The 20500-nt window shown below is 51.8% G+C and overlaps 1 protein-coding gene across 1 annotated transcript in view; it reads right to left on the bottom strand.

Moving 5' to 3' along the window:
• COL16A1 (collagen type XVI alpha 1 chain) overlaps positions 1–20500 on the bottom strand; it is an 80596-nt gene that overhangs the window by 52120 nt on the left and 7976 nt on the right. The window contains exons 8-27 of the mRNA XM_044668774.1: positions 17240–17308; positions 17095–17106; positions 15563–15598; positions 13671–13697; positions 13113–13175; positions 12625–12666; positions 12454–12498; positions 12307–12342; positions 10957–11019; positions 10736–10780; positions 10446–10541; positions 9825–9863; positions 8067–8111; positions 7877–7912; positions 7511–7621; positions 5587–5622; positions 1676–1753; positions 736–780; positions 548–583; positions 271–315 (exon numbers count right to left, since the gene is read on the bottom strand). Coding sequence (XP_044524709.1) covers positions 271–315; positions 548–583; positions 736–780; positions 1676–1753; positions 5587–5622; positions 7511–7621; positions 7877–7912; positions 8067–8111; positions 9825–9863; positions 10446–10541; positions 10736–10780; positions 10957–11019; positions 12307–12342; positions 12454–12498; positions 12625–12666; positions 13113–13175; positions 13671–13697; positions 15563–15598; positions 17095–17106; positions 17240–17308 — 1005 coding nt within the window. The remainder of the gene's footprint in view (positions 1–270; positions 316–547; positions 584–735; positions 781–1675; positions 1754–5586; positions 5623–7510; positions 7622–7876; positions 7913–8066; positions 8112–9824; positions 9864–10445; positions 10542–10735; positions 10781–10956; positions 11020–12306; positions 12343–12453; positions 12499–12624; positions 12667–13112; positions 13176–13670; positions 13698–15562; positions 15599–17094; positions 17107–17239; positions 17309–20500) is intronic.

The following is a 20500-nucleotide window of genomic DNA, read 5'->3' as shown; positions in this document are numbered from 1 at the left end:
CTAGAGACCCAGGTCTTCCTGGCTCCTTGGCCAAGCACAGCAGCCCCAATATCCCATTGGCTGACTATTGGGGCAGATCCCATGACAGGGTGGGGGGCGGTCATAGGAAACAGGACTAGAAAGGACATGAAAGACCAACCCCCTAATTTTACAGAAGAGGAAAATGAGGTCCAGAAAGCACACACACACACACACACACACACACACACACACACACACACACATGGTTCCCTCCTTTCCTCCTCCCTCCTCAGGAACTTCCCCTCTCACCTTCTCCCCTTTAATGCCAGCTGGTCCTATGGCTCCAGGAATCCCCTACAAGAGACAGTGAGAGATCAATAGAGGTGCCAAGAGGTCCTCCAGGTCCCAAACTCTCGGCTCTCTTGTCTGCCATAGGGTTACCGACTCCCCAAGGGCTTCCTCCTTTTTCCTCCCTCTTCCCATCTTTTGCTTCTTCCCCCCTCCTCCACCTTTCTTCTCTTCCACTCTGGGGTTTTGGACTCTCTAACACTACCTGCCCCACCTCTGCTTATTGAGACCCACTCACCGGTTGGCCAGCTGGCCCCATCTCACCAAAATTACCCTGAGGAGGAAAGGAGAGACCACAGAGTTAAGATGAGACTAGGGCAAAGGTTCCGAGTTCCCCAGGGACATCGCATATGGCCTCGATCTTCAGTTCTCCCTCCATCCCAAGTCATACTTCCATTTTCTCCCCCAATTCTCCTCGGTACTTACCTTCTCTCCCTTAATTCCGGTTGGGCCTGGTTCCCCAGCTCTCCCCTGAAAATACACCAAAGGGAGAAAAGATGAAGTTTCTTACCCAGCTGAGAAATGTCACAGGATTCTGGAGCGAGGAATGGCAAGACCCTAACTCCTTGGAGGAAGATCTAAGTTATATTCGTGTGATAGATGAGAAAACAGAGGCCCAGATATGGGATTGACTCAGCTAAGGTCATATATTAAATTACACTAGATGTTGTTGTTGTTGTTTATCCTTTGTTTTCAAGGAGGAGCAGTGGCATTGCAGGGTGATATCTTGGCTTGGGCCTGAATTGGATTTAAGTGAGGCAGAGTTACACAGAAATGTTGGACTCCTTCTCTCTTCCAGAGTCATCAAAGACCAGTGGCAAGACAAAGGCCAGGATGACTAGTGATGGCCTGGGATGCAGTAGATAGCCTTGGCAATGTCTTTGATGTCTGACCAACCTCTAAGACTCCACAGTACCTACTTCAGCCAACTTCATGGTTTCTTGGAACAAATTGTCCTCATCCACCCATTCCATTGGGGACCATCTTCACTAACTCATCCATGAGCCTGAGGTCTATTGGTAACCCTCCACCTGGTTTAGCTCATCTGTGGAGATGGTTTTGCCTGGGTCTGGTCGCTGCACCTGCTACAGCTTCTTGGAGCTGCAGATGGGAGTTGAGTGATAGATGAACACCAAAGCTGGATGAGCTGCCCTGAAAAGGGCTCATCAAACTCTCATACCAGTGGTGCTTGCCCTCCTTGAACACCCCAAGGCGTGCATGCCGAGATGAAGACCAAATAATCCTATAATGTGGACTTCTCACATTGGTTGAGGGAATGAGTCCTCCAAGGATGCCCAGATACCCAGTTTAAGGATTTGGGATTAATGGGGAATTTCATAGGCTCTGAGGGGGTGGATTCACTTACTGGGGATCCAGGCAGTCCAAAACCTTCCTTGATCCCCAGGATGTTCTGAGCTGGGCTGCAAGACAGACAAGGCTCCCCCTGGGGAAAAAAGCCCAAGGGTTACAGGGGGTCACCTCACTCTCCTCAGAGACCTTCTCTTGAACTTAGCCCTTCCTTAAGGTATTATTCTTTGGAAGGATCACAGGATCTAAGAGATAGATGGGCACACCTAGGAGCACCCAGCCTAACTGGTACCTGAGTAGGAATCCCCACTACAATTTCCCCAACAAGAGGTCACACCATCTCCCCCTAAAGGCCTCAATGGTGGAGATCTCCTGGCTTCCCAGAACAAGAAGTTCCTCTTTTGGAGAGCTCTTATTGATAAAAAGATCTTTCTTATATCAAACCTATATCTGGATTTTGTAATTTCAACCTCTTACTCCCAGTTCTGTCCTTTGGAACCGAGAATGAGAAGTTTATTCCCTTGTCTGGATGGTGTAGCCCTTCAAATCCTAGAAGAAAGCCACAACATACATTCCTTAAAAATCTTCCCTTCTCTAAACTCTCTAAATGCCCTCAGTTTCTCCAATCAATTTGATTATGACACGGGATATTTTTCTCTACTTCCTGCCCAAGCATGACTGCCAATTGGATGGTGAACTGCAACTTGTCAACATCCTTCCCCAAACCCTCTAATTTAACCTAAGATTGTGTTAACATTTTTTTGGCTGTTCTGACTTTCTCCTGACTCTACGGTAGTGTTCACAACACCCCAGATCTTCTGCAGATAAACTGTGTCTAACCGGGCTTCCCTCATCTTGTACCAGCAAATTGATTATTTTGATCCATGTGTAGAGCTTTACATTTATCCTGATTCAGTTCTGTGTGATGAGATTTGGCCCATTGTCCTGGTTCATTGAGATCCTTTCAGATTCTGAACCTCCATCCACCATCTTAGTTGTCCCCACCAGCTTTCTGTCATCTGCAAACATGGCATCTATGCCCTGATTTAAATCACTGAAACAATGTTAAAAAGAAATGGAGCCAAAGTGGGGAAGGGAGAGAAGGGAGCAAACATTTATTAAGTGCTTACTATTAAGCACTGTGCTAAGCATTTTACAAATACTACCTCCAGGGGGACCCCAATAGACATCTCCTCCTTGCCACTACCTAACTTTACAAAAATAATCTAGATTCATCACCTCTCCTTCCTTGCCTGCCTTTATTCAATTTTCCTATAATCTGGCTTCTGTTCCTTCTCCCCCTCCCAACTTCTACTAATCATCTTCTTTCTAAGCTCATCATCTAAGCTTGCCTTCTCCTAACTAAATCTATTAACCTTTTTTTTCAATTTTCATTCTCCCTGACCTTTCCGTAGTAGCTGATATTATGGATTACTCCCTCCTCCTTGAAACTCTTTCCTCCTTTGGCTTCCATGGCATTGATCTCTCTTGGTTCTCCTGCTTCATCTTCTCTAGAGGCTCTCTTCTTTCTTCATTCTCTCTTTTACCTCTGCTCCCATTGCTTCCACAAGCACTTCTATGCATAATAACTCCCAATTTCTCTCTCCAGCCCTGCATTCTCTCTCTCTTTCTCTCTCTCAAAAAAAATTCACAGGGATTTCCCCATGTAGACGAGATTCACTCAGAGCATTAAGAAATGAAGGGGTGACCCTGAACTCCTTCCAATTCTGGATTCATCAATATTGAGCTAAGGTGGACCCTTCATTTGAAATGGAGCCAAATTTTGGGCATTGTCACAGCTCCAGTTTCTAATCTCTAAATGCTCACAGGTTATCTCCTCCTCAATGTGCCACCAGCATCCCCAAACTCAACAAATGCAAAACAGAGCACATCACCTTCCTTGCTAAAACTGTCCATATCCAAAGTTTCCTTATTTATCCCCATTGTACCACTCTCTTTCCATGAAACCAGACTTGGGACCCTGTCACTCATTTTTGACTCTTCCCTCTTCCTCACTCCACTCCCCCACCAACCTCAGTCATTCAGTTGCCAAGATTTCTTGACTCTTCCATCACACCATTTCTCCCAACTGACCTCTTCTTACCACATATAAGGCTGCCATTATTCCCTTCTACCTGAATATCAGCAATAGTCTCCCAATTGGCCTTTCTGCCAACGGCCTCGAAGGCATTCTGCACATGTGACTGGAATAAGCTTCCCAATGCATTGCCCTGTGTCATTTCCATTCACAGCTTTTCAGTATTGCATATTCTAGCCCTACTAAACTACTCTCAATTCCCCATTTGCATCCCCCCTCCCATCTCTGTCAATTTGTTCTCTGTCCCCCATGACTAAAATGAACCCTCCTCATCTGAGTCTGATGCTCCTTCCCTTCTTTGAGGTCCAATCTAGATGCCAAGTCTTCCTGGCCATCCCAAAGGAAAGATTTCTGCTTCCAGAAGGTTCCCAGAGCCAGGTTCCCAGGTTCTCATCTGCCCTTATTTTATGCTGCCTTGAGAGCAGCTAGGTGGCTCAGTGAGTAACAGGCCTGAAGTCAGGAAGACCTCTGTTCAAATCTGGCCTCAGGCATTTGTTAGTAGTGTGACCCTGAGCAAGTCCCTTAACCCTGTTTGCCTCAATTTCCTCATCTGGAAAATGAGTTAGAGAAGGAAATGGCAAACCACTCCAATGTTTTTACTAAGAAAACTCCAAATGGGATCACAAAGAGTTTGGTCACGACTGAAAAACTAGCCAGTGATGCCATTTTATTTTAAGCATCTTGAATGTAGAAATTACATAACAGCTATCTTTCTCCTGGCAAATGCCCCGAATATTTGTGATTTCATCCATCTCAATATGCATGCAGATTCCTCTCACTGATGATAAAAGCGACCCACCTAAGTCTTTGTAGAGAAGGCCTGGCAGTCAGCTGTCTGAGGCTCAGAATCATTAAATGGCTTATTCAAAGGCACCTGTTCACTGGTGGGATTTGAACTCGGGTCTTTCTGACTCTTAAGTTTAGAACCCTGCCCAGAGTACCAGCTGTTTTGGTCTGCCATAAAATAAGCATTTAATTCGATTCAGAAAGCTTTCCTGAAGCATCTACTTTATGCCAGCCACAGTGCCAAGGAGAGAGGCCGGACTTGTGGTTTTACTGGTATAAGCAGGAATTCAGTCCCTTCTCTGTGACTAATAGGCTCAGGAAGTTGCTGAAAGTGCTGAGAGGTCAGGCAATTTGCCCAGGGACACACCACAGTATCAGAGGCAGGACTGATTTGAACCCAGCTCTCTAGCCACTATACCATGTGCTAGGCATACAGAGCCCCAGGCCCTACCCTCAAGTGGCTTGCATTCTACTTGGGGGGGAGGTGAAACATGCCCATGGATACATCAAAAAAGCATGGGGGGGGGCAGCTGGGTAGCTGAGATTGAGAGCCAGGCCTAGAGAAGGGAGGTCCTAGGTTCAAATCTGACCTCAGACACTTCCCAGCTATGTGACCCTGGGCAAGTCATTTAACCCCCATTGCCTGGCCCTTACCACTTTTCTGCCTTGGAACCAAAACATAGTATTGACTCCAAGATGGAAGGTAAGGGTTAAAAACAAACAAACAAATAAATAAAGCATTCGCAGAAGTACTACAAAGAACCTGGGGGCTGGAGGGAGTACCAAGAAGAATGGGGGTGGGGTGCGGGCCAGGAAAAGTCTCATTGAGAAGGTGGCATCTAACTGAGCCTTCAGAGGAGTCGGGATTATTCTGGAAGGCAGAGGGCAGCTGGGAGAGTGGAGGGAGGGGGGCCTAGGAGGGAGTGAGGAGGAGGAAGGAGGAATCCTTTTGGAGCCGACTGGGGAGGGGCTCTCTGGAAAGCATTTGCAAATTTGCAAAGACATGTAGGGAAAAGGTGGGATGTCCTGGGCTGGGATCCTTTGTTTCCTTGTGTGGAACTGAAGGGGCGGGAAGTCCCACTTACCTTTTCACCTTTCATTCCGCTGATGCCAGGTTCTCCCTGCCCAGAGACAAGAAAGGGCTTGGGCTGGGGAATGGGGCAAGGTTCAGAAGCCCTAGATCTGAGCCAAGGGGGAGGGGAAAGGACAGGAGGGTCTCTGTCAGTACCGCCCCCCCCCCCCATGGCACTTCGGGAGGAAGGTCTGCCCAGAGGATAGAGGGGGTCTTTGAGGTCAGCTGGTAGAACCCCCTCTTTCTTTACAGATGAGGAAACTGACACCGGAGTTGGGACGGGGGAAGGATTTGCCTCGAATCTCCCAGTGACTGTGGCAAAGCAGAATCTGAACCCAGACCCAGACTCCCACCTGGGAAGGGAAGCTGAGGCGCCGCCTTGCGCCGGGTCCCCAATACCTACCCTGTCGCCCTTCCGCCCCATTGCGCTGCCCAGATAGTCCTGAAAGAGAAGCCGGGCTGGGGTGAGGTCAGGGCGGTTTGACCGCCCCCCATCACCCCGTCCTCCTTCTTTCCCTTCCCTTCCCTCCCTCCCGCCTGGTCCTGCCCGCCTGCCCCGGCTCACGATGAGAGTCGGCTCCACCCCGGCTCCCCCGAAGGGCATCTTGCCAGCACGGCTGCAGCCGCCTCCCTGGGCACCGAGGCCGTTGCCACGGAGACGCTGGAGGGCGGAGCCGTTGCTACGGAGATGCCGGGGAGGGTGGGCGTCCACTCTATGGTCCCGCCCCTGGGGAATAATGGGGACACCTGGCCCCTCTAGCCCACTCTCTAATCTATGGTTCTGCAGGAGGAGAGGGAAAGGATGTGGACCTTCTAGGAACTCGGCCTTTGGTCTTGCTCTTGGGGAAGGATGATAGGAGGGCATGGCCCCATCAGCCCAGCCTGTAATCGTAGGGAATGCGTGATGGAGACCCAGGCCCCCCTTGGAGAAGGAAATGGCCAACCACTCGGGTATCCGTGCCAAGAAAACCCCAATCGGGGTCACCAAGAGTCGGACAGGACTGAAAAATGCCCGACCCGTAACAAATAGTCCCACTAGCCTACACTATACCCATGGCTGTGTCCACGGAAAAGGGAGAAGGACGTGGCCCTCTCCAGGCTCATTTGTGGGCTCGCCCATTTGGAAAGATGGCAAAGCGTGGGCCCGCTAGCTCCGCCATTGGAGAGGGAGACTACAAGGTCCTCTGGGCCCACTTCTCCCACATCAGCAGTCTTGAAGAGGGAGAGAATATAGCTTCCTTGGACCGCCCATGGAATACAGGAGCCGATGGACGGCCTCACTAGCCCACGGATGATCTGTGAGTTTGCCCAGATCATCCCTCATTGGAGTAATGGGGACATCTCAGCTCTCTTGTCAACATTATAATCCGTGGTTTTGCCCCCCAGTGAGAAAGAGACGGTGGGACTCCCCCCCCCCATCAGAGACTGGAGGAGAGGCTGTGGCCCCACTGTTCCCTACTCTGTGGTTCCCCACCCATGGAAAATGAGAGCATGGAGATCAGTGGATATGTCCATGGGGAATAATGGGGGGAAATAGCCCCCACTAGTTTAGAATAGAATTTATTTCATATTCTTGGAGACTAATGGAGGCCCAGGGCCCTGCTGAGTCACCCAGGAAAAGCCATCAGAGCTTTGCCCAGGGTGCAAAATTGAGAAGGTGCTAATTTACTCTCCTGGGACATCCTTCTTCCTCTGCCCATGCCCACAACAGCAATGAATGGGTCCTGGCCAGGGAGGAGGCATCTGTGGGAGGTGGATTTGAACCCTCCCGATAGCCTGAGGCCCTCCTCCTCCCCTGGTGGCCATGCCTCAAATCCATGCTGCCACTGACTCCTGCCCCAGACCCCCAAATAGTCATTTTCTAAGGCCGCTCTGTGTAAATGGCCATGCCAGTGAGTAGCTGTGTATTCTCTGTTTTGTCCAAAGTGCCGACCCACCTTGGGCAGGCCAGGTTCTCCTGGCTCCCCCTTGGGGCCCGGTTTTCCTGGCAGTCCCACGAAGTTCTGGAGCCCCTCAGGCAGGGTGGGACACACCTCACAGGGGTCACCCTGAAAGAGGAAAGACAGGATGAGGGAATCCTGGACCCAGACAGCCCTAGACCTAGCCTACTGAGCTCACACAGTCACTCAATCCAGCCCTGCCCAACCTTCTTCTCTCACCCCAGGCTCAGCAACCCTCACACACCCCCCACCACCCCCCGCCACCCCCAGGGAGATAGGAGAAGCCAGCAGTCCTGGTCCCCGGGGTGGGCAGACCCTCAATTCAGACAGCCTTCAGGAGGACCCTCCACCCTGAGACCTCACCTTCTCTCCTTTCAGCCCTGGGGTCCCTGGTTTCCCCTGTTGGAAAATAAAAGCATAATGAGCATCAGTCCATGCAGAGGGAGGTGGGCATGGCTGGAAGAAGAGCCCTCTAGGGTAGATCTATAGCAGTTTTTCCTATGGATAGAGCCGGCCTCCCTTCACCCACCATGTCCTTCTAGGCAGCACTTACAGGCTTCCCCCCTGGACCTTCCTTTCCTGGAGTCCCAGAGCTTCCCTGCAGAGAAGAACCAGAAGTAAAGGATTAAATGTGAGAGAGAAATGTGAGGAGGAAAGCATAGACCATCAGGTCCCATCTTCCCCCATTATACAGATGGGAAAACTGAGGCCCAGAGGGTACAAGGCCAGTGAAGGGCAGAACCAGGACTCAAATCCAGGCCCCCTGATTCCTGTCCATGGTTCTATCCATGGTGCCATATACTTGCCAAGGGCTTGAACCTCTTCTTCCAGAGAGTCCTCCTTGATGCACTGACTCCAGGGGGAGCTCAGCACTCCAGTCCCTTCCTCCTTGCTCCCTTACCAAACATCCCTCCCCACTGGCAAGTTCTTCCCTTGATCCCTCCTGCTGCAGCCTAAGTGATATGATATAATATTTTTAATAAGGGAGTCCAATTCCTTCATTTTTCAGAGAGGGAAACAAAGACAGAGAAATGACTTGACCAAGGCCACACTGTTAAGGGAAGCAAGATTCCTAGGTCTCCCTGACTCTGAAGTCCATCACTCTTAGCCACTCCTCTTGGGTCTGCCTCATTTGTCAGTGAATATCAAGGTCACAACTTGATTCCATTTCTGTTTCTGATACATCCTTCTTAGGGTCAACCCTTAATTCCTTTTTTTTTTTTTTTAAACCCTGACCTTCTATCCAGTAATAACTCTGGGATAGAAAGGCAAAGGTGAGGCAAATGGGGTTAAATGACTTGCCCAGGGTCCCACAGCTAGGAAGTGTCTGAAGTCAAATTTGAACCCAGGACCTCCCAACTCCAGGCCTGGCACTATCTACTGAGACCCCTGGCTGTGTCCCCTCTCCTTAATTCCTTTTTTTCCCCCAGCTGCTAGTTTCATCCCCTCCAATGTTCTGCTCTGTCTCTTCTCTATTTTTATTGTATATTCTTACTTCCCCCCATTCGAATATAAGCCCCTTGAGGACAAGGAGTAGCTTTGCTTTTGTATCCCCCCCGCACTTAGCTCACGGCCCGACATTTAGTCAATTTATGCTGATTATTGATTGCTTGATTGATTGATTGACAAATGTGGCCTGTGGCCTCCTTAGCCCTGTGTTAGAATAGAAAGAGCAATGGATCCAGTCTCTTGACACACACTAGATGGGGGACTCCAGGCAGGGTCTCAGTTTCCACATCTGTAAAATGGAGATAATCATCTTGGCCCCCTCGGCCAAAAATTGTGTGATGTGTACATGAGACGGTGTCAGCAGGACTGGGGGTTCTGGGTGAGCCCCAGAGATAGCCACTCGTCTCAGGGTCAGCCACCCTCCTGATTCAGATGGAAAGACTGAGAAGGGAGAGTCTCTGTTACTGCGTGAAGCATCTCGGGGTCAGGGCCCAGCACGAGCTGGTTGGGGCTCCTCAGCTCCGTCCAGGGCCCTGGACCATATTCTCCCAACAATGCCCTGCTTCCTGGGCACGTGCTTTGTGAATAGGAAGGGAGCCAGGGGCCTGGGGGCAGCTGAGAGGCGCCGGGAGCTGGGAAGAGAAGAGAAGGAAAAATCCATTTTCTCCAGCTTATTACGGATTAATCTCCAGACTCCTGAGTCGGAGACTGGCTGAGGTTTGGCCTCTTTCCTGGGAGGGAGGCAGGAGTGGGGGCAGCAACTGAGAAGCCTGTCTGGGGTTTCCATAAAAACGTCTCCAACCCTTTCCCTCCTGTGTCCAGCTGTGGCTGGGTTAGCCCTGAATTTAACCCCTCAGTTTACCTTGTCTCCCTTGGGACCAGCTGGGCCGCCAGGATCCCCCTGTAGGCAGAGGCAGAAATCAGGCTCAGCAACCTCCCACCTAAAGCCCATTCTCCTCCCCTCATTGTCGGATCTTTTCCTCCTGATCTCCCCCAGGAGACAGGAGGCCTCCTCCTAAGGGCAGAGCTGTGACTCCTCAGAGAGCAGGGAGGTCCCCAAGGGCAGAGTCGGGTCTCCCCACATGAAGGCTCTCTGATGTTAAGGGTATGTCTGTCCTTCAGGCTGGGGGACTCGGAGGGCAGAGCTGTGTCTCCCCTTAGACCAGGAGTCTCTGAGAGCAGGGGCAGAGCAGTGGGGCTCTTCAAATGGAAGGTCCTGGGATCAGGGGCATGTCTATCTTTCCAACTAGGGGTCCCTGAAAGCAGAGCTTTATCTACTCAGAATTGGGGTTCTTGAGGCCAGACTTAGGGGCTTCCTCAGGGCTACGTCTCCTCCTTCCCCATCAGCCCCAGTCCTTTGCTCTCAGGGTCTCTCTGGTTAGAGTGATGGGAACCCACTAAATTTATGGGACATAATGAAGGAACTGGTGATGAAGGCCATGCTGTGGGCGTAGGAGGTGGACAGAGGTTTGAGGGTACTCACAGGTTTTCCTGGTAGTCCAATCCCGGGGGGTCCTGGGAGTCCTGGGGGCCCTGGCTCTCCAGTCAGTCCTTCTGGTCCCACAAAGCCGGGGTCACCCTGGGACAAACACAATCCACCAAAAAAGCATTTATTAGGCTCCTACTTTTTGCAGGGCATCACACTAGGTTTTGACGACAGAAGTAAAGGACAAAAGTGAACCAGTCCCTGCCTTCATTCTAATTGACGTGGGACCTGGGAAGACTCTTCCCATCATGCCCCCAGCCCACAGAAGGAACTCTATGACCCCTTACCTTCTGCCCTTTGGGCCCAATGACACAGATCTCCCCAGGTCGGCCCTACAGAAAGTGGGAGAGAAGGATGGGAGACTGGCGTCCGCCTGGGCTCTTCTGCCATCCCCTCTGAGCCCTGGGCACTGATGCTAGAGGCGGCAGCAGCCGCAGCAGAAGCCCAAGTGTCCCTCCCCCCTCTGCCACCCCCAGGCTCCCCCACCCCATTTCCCAGCATCCCTTACATCTCTGCCAGGCTTCCCCACTGAACCCTTGAAGCCTGCATCTCCTCTCTCTCCTTTCTGGCCCTAGAAAAGAAGAGATAGTAGGATCTTAGGAGAGCTCATTTCATGGAGATCAAAAGAAGATGCGGTGGGTCCTGATGGATAGAGAGGGGCCTCAGAGCCAGGAAGGCCTGGGTTCTAGTTCTGCCTTTGGTACAGACTGACCTTGGGTGAATGACAACTTCTGGGAGCTCCGAGCAATTCTCTAAGACTAGAAAGTGCTTACTTACAGTAGTGGTGGGAGTTTCCTCATCTGGGAGTTTTCTATATTGGTGAAATCAGTGAAAGCCAGTCCCTAGCTCAGTGATAACAGAGGTAAAAAGTAAGCATACTGAAAAAAAATGGGACTTTGCAAACCTCCAAATGCTATATTAGTGGCAGTTTTTACTATTGTAGAGGAAGAAGGAAAGAAGGAATTGAGGTTGCAAGAAGGAAGGGACTTGCCCAAGGTCACACAGTTTAGATTCCACCTCTTGGTTCTTCTGATTCCCAGGTCTGGGCTCCTTCAGTGGAACCACTTAAGAATTTATGTCATAGGTCTTAGAGCTGGAAGTCATCCTTCTACCCCAAGAACACTATTCTAGGCCCACCCTCTCATCTTCTAGATGAAAAAAAAAAGGAAGCTGAGAGGGGGAACTAATTTGTCCAAGGTCATGAAGAAACAGTAGAGTCTGGATTTGAACTCGAGTTCTTTTTAACTCCAAATCTATTACATCAAACCCTGAGTTGGGGTGGTGGGTGGCTGAAAGGAAAGGTAGATGGGACTGAGGCCATCCTTTGCTTGAATGTAGGGGGGGAGTTAAAAAGTTGGGAGCAATGGAGTCATGATGTCCCAGAAAAAAAGATGGCTTAAGTCACAGCATGGGGAGAGGGGAGACAGCTGGAAGGACTTCTAAACTGAACCCCAGGGCTGAAGAAGGCTCTGGAATCCCCCTCTCTGGGCAGGGTTGGGGTGGTGGAAAGGGAGGGAGAAGAGTGAAGGCTCTTAGTAGATCCAAGGCTGATGCTTCTTTATTCAGGCTGGATCAGAGGTGAGGATGGTTGTTAAAGAGGGGACATGGGCGGCCGAACCTCCTAGGGGTCCTGACAGCTTGGGGTTTCTGGAACTCAAGATCTTGTTGCCCCCCCCTCCATTTGACTGTCATGCCTGGGAAGGAGCTCAGAGATCATTGTGTCCAGTCTCTTAATTTTACAGATAGGGAAACTGAGACTCGGAGAAGAGAAGGAATTTGCTCAAGGTCACAAAGTGCCAGAGCTTCTCCACCTTCATTGCACGCCTTCTCTTCCCTAGAGAAGGCAGAGGAAGCTTACCTTCTGCCCAGTTGATCCAGTAATTCCTGGGGGACCCTGGGAGAAGGATAAGAGGTGAGCCTCTGGGCCCTGTGATGCCAGCCCCAGCTATCATTCCACCATTGTCCTCCTCCTGCCCTGCCCAAGCCCCAGGCGCTCCTCTCTCACCGAGTCTCCTCGGTCTCCCTTTTCGCCCTTGGGACCTTCGGCACACTGTTGGTAGGGGAGAAAGAGAAAGGATGAAGGAGGCAGCGGGGGGACGCATGCCTTACCTAGGCAATGAGCCCGTCTGGCAGAGAGGGGACCTCCCCACTCCCATCCAGCTCCCCCGAGCCTTACCTGGAGAGGGGCCTCCGGGGAGGTACGGACACAGTCAGAACCCTGTGGGCAAGAGGGAGTTCAGGGGAAAGGACCAGCTGGGGCCAGGACTGGGACAGAGTGGGGGGGAGTCCGTCCTGGGGATGGAGACCAAGGTTTGGGGGAGGAGGAACCAAGGGTGAGACAAGTTGCAGAGGGAGTTAGAGATCTTCCCTGTTCTATTAAGTGGGAGTTTCTGGGAAAAGAAGGCTCTCTTCCTTTCCTGGAAGACAAGGGGACATTTTGGGCATTCTGGGAACCTAGAGGACACCATTTCTCAGAGCCAGGAGGCTGCGACGGACAGCTCCAGGCTTCCACGAGTCTGTGTCTGAAGGACAGCTGCCTCGGCCTTAGGAGGATTGTCTTGGGGTCCCCCCACTACCCTACTGTCCTGAGGAGCAACAGTGGGCACCGGCATGGGCACTGGCCTGGGTCAGGGGAACAAGAGGTAGACACAGACGGCCACTTACCCGAGCTCCTTTCTCTCCCTTGAGTCCTTCGGGGCCGGGGAGACCCCGCTCACCTTTTCCACCCTGTGGGCAGGGGGCAGAGCGGCAGTCAGCCTGGCAGCCAGAAGCCAAGCCGAGCCAGAATGGGGGAGATGGCTAACCCGCCTCACACGGGGGCACGGGCATAGCCCCCCAACTCACCCCCAGCAGGGAAATGATTCCTGCCCCAGACCTCTAAGTGAAGGGACAGATGTGTAAACCGAGAATGGACACGCCACAGCCGCAGGCCGGCCCCCCAACAAATGCACACTCACACGCCACGCAGACACGAATGGACAGGCCGCCGTCACGTCCCCCCATAGACACAGATATTTGCACGCACACACCCGCCGCCATGCAGGCACACACACACACACACATGTTCCCATGTGCCAGTTGCAGGGTTGCCCAGAGGGTCGAGGGCACAATCCGAACCGTGCAGGGCGAGGACAGCAGCGGGGTGGCTGGGGGTGGGAAGGTGGGGAAGATTCTGTCCCCCGTCCCCTAGCGCCCCCTAAGTCCCCTGGGCTTAGGACTCACCTTGAGACCAGGGGGACCCAGCGTGACCTGAGGAGACACAGACGCGGATCACGAGGGGGACAGGGAGGCAGAGAAGGGGAGAAGGGGAGCAAGCGTCCAGAGGGGGATTCTGAGGCAAGGCAGGGAAACAAACCGACCCCCTACATCTTCCTCTTTGCATCAACCTGGGCTCTGGATTCCCTCTTCCCCTTCCAGGGTCTCTATTTCCCTGGACCGAGAATGGGGCTAGTCTTGGGTCCCCCCTCTCCCATTTATCTCCTTCCCAAGCTGCTCATTTGCCATAGTAATTCTGCCGTTTCCATAGCAACTTCACACACATCTGGAAGCCGTAGGCCTGCCAGATGTTAAGGGCTGGTTTGGCTGGGAAGGGAATTGAGAATCTATTGGGGAAAGACAATCAGACGGGAAAGACGGGGGACAGAGTCATGGAAAGTTGGGAGTGTGGGGGTGCCTGGGCCCTCCTCGTGTGTCCTGGCCCTGAGCCCTTCTTAATGGGACCGTCCACCCCCATAACCTGCCAGGAGCCAAGCCGAGTCTCCCTGAGCTCCAGAAGAAGTCAGGGGGATAAATAGGGACCCAGGCACCCCACCAGCCAGCTCCCTCCACAGCGGGGGGCTCAGGGGATATCCAGAGGCAGAAGAATGGCCTGGATTTTGACGGAGGGGCCCGAGAAGGGATCATCCCCTGAGAGTTTAGCTGGGGTGTGTTTAGGGGTGGTCTGCCCAGCCCTCCTCCCTGTGGGCCCCTTCAGCCGAGGCAGAGCCGGGGGGCATTCTGGGTGGACCAGCTGAGCACATCAGAGCCGTGGGAGAGGGATGAGTCAGGCTGGTACCCAACCACAAGTGGGTGTGGGAGTGCTGGAGACACAGTTGTACACCAGCTGTATACCCCACTGGGGCCCCTTTATTCCTCTCCAATCCCAAGGAGCTGCCTGCCCAGGGCAGCGGGCTAAGGTCCCAGCCATTCACTCATGGAACTGCCCCTTATCAGGCCAGATCTCCAGGAAGGAATCTTTTTTTTTTTTTTTTCAGTCATTACTGTGTATTGGTTCCAAGGCAGAAGAGTGGTAAGGGTAGGCAATGGGGGTCAAGTGACTTGCCCAGGGTCACCCAGCTGGGAAGTGTCTGAGTTCAGATTTGAACCCAGGACCTCCTGTTTCTAGGCCTAATTCTCAATCCACTGAGCTACCCAGCTGCCCCCTCCAGGCAAGAATCTTGAGAAGGGACTGGCCGCTGCCCAGGCTGGGATCAGAGCTGAGATTTGGTCAGAGGACTCATCTTTAGCCAAGGTTCTAGCCGGAACGGACTTCAGGGATTGTTTAACCCCCTTAGTTTCCATACCAGATTGAGGAAGGAATTCCCATTTCCTGGCTACATTTCCCTATCTTTGATTTATGGCTGTCTTTTCCAAGAGGGAATGTTAAAGGGAACAAAGAAGTGGTCCTAGATACTCCTCTCCCCCAAAAGATCCAGACTGACATATGACAAAAGAGAATCATTCTGGCCATGGCTGGGCTGCAACACAGCAGAGCTTGGGGCACTGCAGCCACAGAGAGGGAAGGAGGAGGGACGGGAGGGGAAGAGCAAGCTATGGACAGACCCATTCTCAGTTATGAAACAGGAGGCCCACGAATGGCCAGTGCCTAGGAGGGGACCTCAGAGGCCATTGAGGACACACCACTCATTTTACAGAGAAGACTGAAGCCTAGAGAGGACTTGCCCAACCTAGAGAGGACTTGCCCAAGTGGGATGCCCATCCGCCAGCCCACATCCAAAAAGGGCCTTTGGAAGGGCGACTTTGTGTTCCTCCCAGGCCCCCTCTATCTTCACCCTGACTCTCTTTTGGGGCCCTCCCCTCCCACCTGGCACCCCTGCCTCCCAGTCGTCACTCACATTGTTCTCCACGGCACGGCTGGCACAGGGTGGGCACTAGGGGAAGAAAGCCTAGTCACCAGTTGAGTCAGCCTTGGGGGACGCCCCATGTGAGCCCTCCCCCAGGCTCCCCAACTTGCAATGTCCTCAACATTTAATAGCCTCCGGGGAGCAGCCATCCTGGCAGCTTGAAGCTTCTTTTAAAGCCTGCTGGGCTGAGAGAGGGGCAGGACTCCTTGGATATGCCCGCTGGGCACAGCTAGTGTTCCCTTGGGGACCATTCCATGACTCTCCCACCTACATGAACTCCCCTTTAGAGAAAATCTCAGGCCAATGTTGCATGTTTGGAGGCAAGGGACGCCCAGACATGGAGCACCCGATTGGAACCCAGTCGCTTGCTCCATAGTGGATCACAGAACATAGGGACGGATGGATCTCAAAGTCTATCTAATCTTAACTTCTCATTTCCCCGACAAGGAAACTGATCAGGGTCCAGGGAGAAGAGACTTATTCAAGATTATAGGATCGTAGAATTTAGAATGAAAAGAATCTTAACAAGGCCTATGCCCAATCCCCTAATTTTACATGTGGGGAAACAGAAGCATAGGGCAATTATATGACCTCCCCAAGGTCACATAGCTAGTACCTAAGTCAGAATTTGAACCCAGACCTCCTCATTCCCAATTTAGGACTGCTTCCACTCTGCCAACACTAGGGTGAGAGGGCACAGCCAAGGAAGGGAGCCTGGGACCCTACCCTCCTTGCCTCTGTGGGGTTCATTAGAACTTCAGATGCGCACCGAACCTAGAGCTCTCCTCATGGTGCGGGCACTGACAGAGAGGCCAAGCTCTGCACTGTACCCACAGTAGCCCTCTCAGTGCCAATGTGCCAGCTTCTCTACAGGCCTCCGAGTTACACCAGTAACCCCTGTGTGAAGGGGCAGAGTGCCCAGGGCCTGTCAAGGAATGCAGGGAGACGGGCAGGCATCCGGCCGCCCCCGCTCCCCTTTTACTAACCCCAGGCATTCTCAGAGCCTTATTTCAGGGGTTGCCTTCACAATGGGCCTCTCTCTGTCCTTCTCTCCAGGCAGTCTTACCTCATCGGCTGGCATAGCCTTCTGTACCCAGGAGGAATCCTAAAGAGAAGGATAGGTTGTGAGGATGGAAGGGGAGGTGGAGGAATAGAAAATAGGAGCTCCCTAAGCCCTAGGGTTGTCTACCTTATCTAGAACTTGGGGTTCATGGAACCCCAATATCATATACCAGGCCAGTGTGGGCATCATAGTTTTAGTCCTCTGGTGAGGACTTCCCAGCCTGGTAGACCCAACCCCTCTGCCCACGGACCCTGACACTTTTTCAGGAGACAAGGTGGATAAGTCCTCAGAACCCAACTAGTCTGATCTCTCATCTTACAAATGAAAAAACTGAGGCCCGTAGAGAAGGAGGAACTTCCTAAAGGTCAGATGGCCAAGAAATTGTGTCAGGATTTGAAACCAGGTCTCTTGACTCTAAATCTCAGTCTTGCCTCTACACTACTCCCACCCTCTAGAAGACAATGTCAGCTGCCTTCCAGAATGCTCCCTAAGTCCAGGGAGTTGGCGTATTGGGATACTTGGAAGCAGGTTAGGAAAGTTTGGCCTGGGTACAGTGGAAAGGCCGGGGGGTGAGGGGGTGGTGGCATAAGGGGGTTCTACCATACTGACTCAGCTCTTACCTTGCTTCCTTTCTCTCTTTTTTCTCCAGAACTTCCAGACAGCTGAGCATTCACCTAGACAGAGATCAAAATGGACTCGGGGAAGAGGGCCAAAGATCATAGCATATTGGACGGGGAAGAGAAGGTCTAGTCCAACACTACCATTTTGATAGATTTGGAAACTGAGGCCTCAAGAGGGGAAAGGCCTTATCTAAGGGCATCCAATGGCAGAATTTTCCAAAGTTCTCCACGATAGTACAGCTGTCTCTCCACAGAGCTGCCCACTGGGTTGGGTGCTGGGGCCAATGTCCCTCTAAGGCTAATCAAATCTACCATGGTGGTCTTAGCCTTCCCCTGAAAGTGGGAGACCTGGACATGAAGGGAGACCATCGGGAACGTGGAAGGGGGGCAGCTTAGGGCAGAATGATGAGCCCTGCTGGGAGTTATCCCCTCACACTTACAGCCTTTATCTCCAAAGAAACTCTCCATCCCTGGACCCCCCAGGCCACATGACTAACCCGTCCTGCTCCTCCTCTTCCCTCCCCCCACAACTTCACTCCCTGTGTCCCCCCTATTTTTTGTCTTCCAAATTCACCTTCCCCTACTCTCCTCTGCTCTCTCCTCTCCCTTCCCAAATCCCCTCCCTGTGCCCCTAGGATGCTGGAAAAATGGAGCCAGCTAATGAATGGAGCCATGTGTTCTCCAGAGTAAGAGCCTGGGCTGGCTGCCCAAAGTGGGCAAGGGGGGCAGGGGCCTCCCCCCAAACCCCTTTGGTCCCTGGATCTCTCTGATCAATGCTGCAGGGGTGGAGGAGCCTTGGAGTTTAATGAGGCCCAGGAAGGGGAAGGGGGGAAGCCACTTCCTGCTTCTGCACCCATGGGATGGGGATGCCTATGTTCTAGCATTCCTGGGGCAGGACATCACAGGATCCTAGAATGTTGGAGCCTGGAGGGGCTTTAGAGCCCTGATGTCGGAACTTGGAAGGAGCTTAGAACCCAGAGCATTAGAACACAGGGAGCACAGAACAGAGAATGTCATAGATGGACGACTTCAAAGATGGAATCCAAGGCTCTCAGGGGGCACATGTACAATCAGGGAGAGACTTGCCAGTGGTCTTATAGACTTAGAAATTTTTTTGTTTATTAAACCCTTTACCTTCCATCTTAGAATTAATACTATGTATTAGTTCCCAGGCAGAAGAGCAGTAAGGTCTAGGCAATGGGGGTTAAGTGACTTGCTCAGGGACACACAGCTAAGAAGTATCTGAGGCCAGCTTTGAACCCAGGACCTCCCGTCTTTATCCATTGAGCCAATCAGCTTCCCTCTCCTACAGATTTTACATGGTAGGTCTGGATCCAACACTAATTCTGCTGACTTTGGATCTAGTGACCAGGTCAGGGTCAAACTGTTTTTCCTAGGTTAGACAAGTAAATCCACTAGAGCTGAGTGAATCTGGGGCTTCGGGAAGCAATGGGTACTATTGATGCCTGATGAATGAGTGTTTGTTAGAGATAGAGCCACATAACACACACACGTACACGTACACCTCCCCAGCTGGGTTCTGGGAGGCATCAGCAGGCTGTTCGTGAAGCTCCAGAGACAGATGGGCATCTCCCTTCTTTGTCTATAGGCAAGGGCACACAGGGTGCCACCAGCATGGCAAACCCAGGGGGCACAGCTCACCACCTCCCTGCTCCCTAGGAGGCTGCGAGAGAGGAGAATCTACAAGACCCCATGTTTCTGGAGCCATCAGAGAAGGCTGGCTAGGAGAAGGGAGAAGGAACAAGAAGGACTGGGGAAGGATCCAGAGGCCAAGGGGCTAAGGGTGGCCCCGGTCACCTGCCTTCCTAGGGGTGCACCCTCCTGCGGTGCCTGTCTTCCTATTTGGGGAGTCAATTCTCATCTAGCCCCTGACCCAGTCTATGAATCATACCCACTGGGGAGAGGGATTAGAGAAGAGAACTGACTGTCATGGCCCCAGAGAACCTGATGCTTCAAACCAAACGGAACTAGTCTTTGTCTCCTGAACTCACCCTATGGTGTCCAGCCTCTGCTCCTTGGCTTATCCCATTCCCAGTGCCTGAAATTTCCTCCTTCCTTTTTTCCAAGCAAAATCTTACTTTATCCTGAAAGCCGGATCTTCTGCCTCCTCCTCCTTCTCCCAGAAGCCTTCCTGAATTCCCCAACTGATAAAGGACTTCTCTCTTCACAATGGAACTAGGCTAGTCCTCCTTCCCCACTTCCTTCCCTCAGCACTTTGTTTGCTCAGGTCTAATGCACTGATTGGGCGATATGGTATATTCTAGTTTTCTGTCTTAGTGTCTTATCCTTACTAGATTGAATTCTATGAGGGAAGGAACTGTCAAATCTTAAGTGAATTTTGTATCTGGTTAAAGACAAAGATACAAAGCCCAAGCCTAAGAGCAGGGCTTCTTAGATGCTTGTGGAATATTTGAATGAATGAATAATGGGCACAACTAGGGGGTAGCTAGGTGGCTCAGTGGACTGAAATCCAGGCCTAGAGAAGGGAGGTCCTGGGTTCAAATGTGACATCAGACACTTCCTAGCTGCGTGACCCTAGGCAAGTCACTTAATTCCCATTGCCTAGTCCTTACTGCTCTTTTGCCTTGGAATCAATATATGATATTGATTCTAAGAGGGAAAGTAAGGGAAGGAAGGAAGGAAGGAAGGAAGGAAGGAAGGAAGGAAGGAAGGAAGGAAGGAAGGAAGGAAGGAAGGAAGGAAGGAAGGAAGAAAGGATGGATGGAAGGATGGAAGGAAGGAAGGATGAATGGAAGTAAGAAAGGATGAATGGAAGGAAGGATAGAAGGAAAGATGGAAGGATGGAAGGAAGAAAGGATGGAAGGAAGGAATGAAGGACAGAAGAATGGAAGGAAGGATGGAAGGATGGAAGGAAGGATGGAAGGATGGATGGAAGGACAGAAGGATGGAAGGATGGAAGGAAGAAAGGAAGGAAGGATGGAAGGAAAAAATATTGATTCTAAGATGGAATTTTAAAAAATAATAATAATGGGCACAGCTCCTGATGTCCTACTCTCAGAGGAGAATCTAACCTGGTGCCCATCAGGTGCCCTCCCCACTTACCCTAAGGGTTTCACCTCTCCATCACGCTTGGGTCCCTCATCTGAGGTCCTCACAACTCGGGGATAGCTGCCAGCTCAGTCTAACTCACTGGGGGGCTGTAGGGGAGGTAGCATCTGGCAGGAATGCTACATAAAGAGGAGTACGTAGGGGATGGGGTTGGAA

The sequence above is a fragment of the Gracilinanus agilis genome, chromosome 3 (genome assembly GCF_016433145.1).
Source record: "Gracilinanus agilis isolate LMUSP501 chromosome 3, AgileGrace, whole genome shotgun sequence".
Taxonomy (NCBI): domain Eukaryota; kingdom Metazoa; phylum Chordata; class Mammalia; order Didelphimorphia; family Didelphidae; genus Gracilinanus; species Gracilinanus agilis.
Note: the sequence above shows the minus strand (reverse complement) of the source record. Positions and strands in the feature narration are given on the sequence as shown.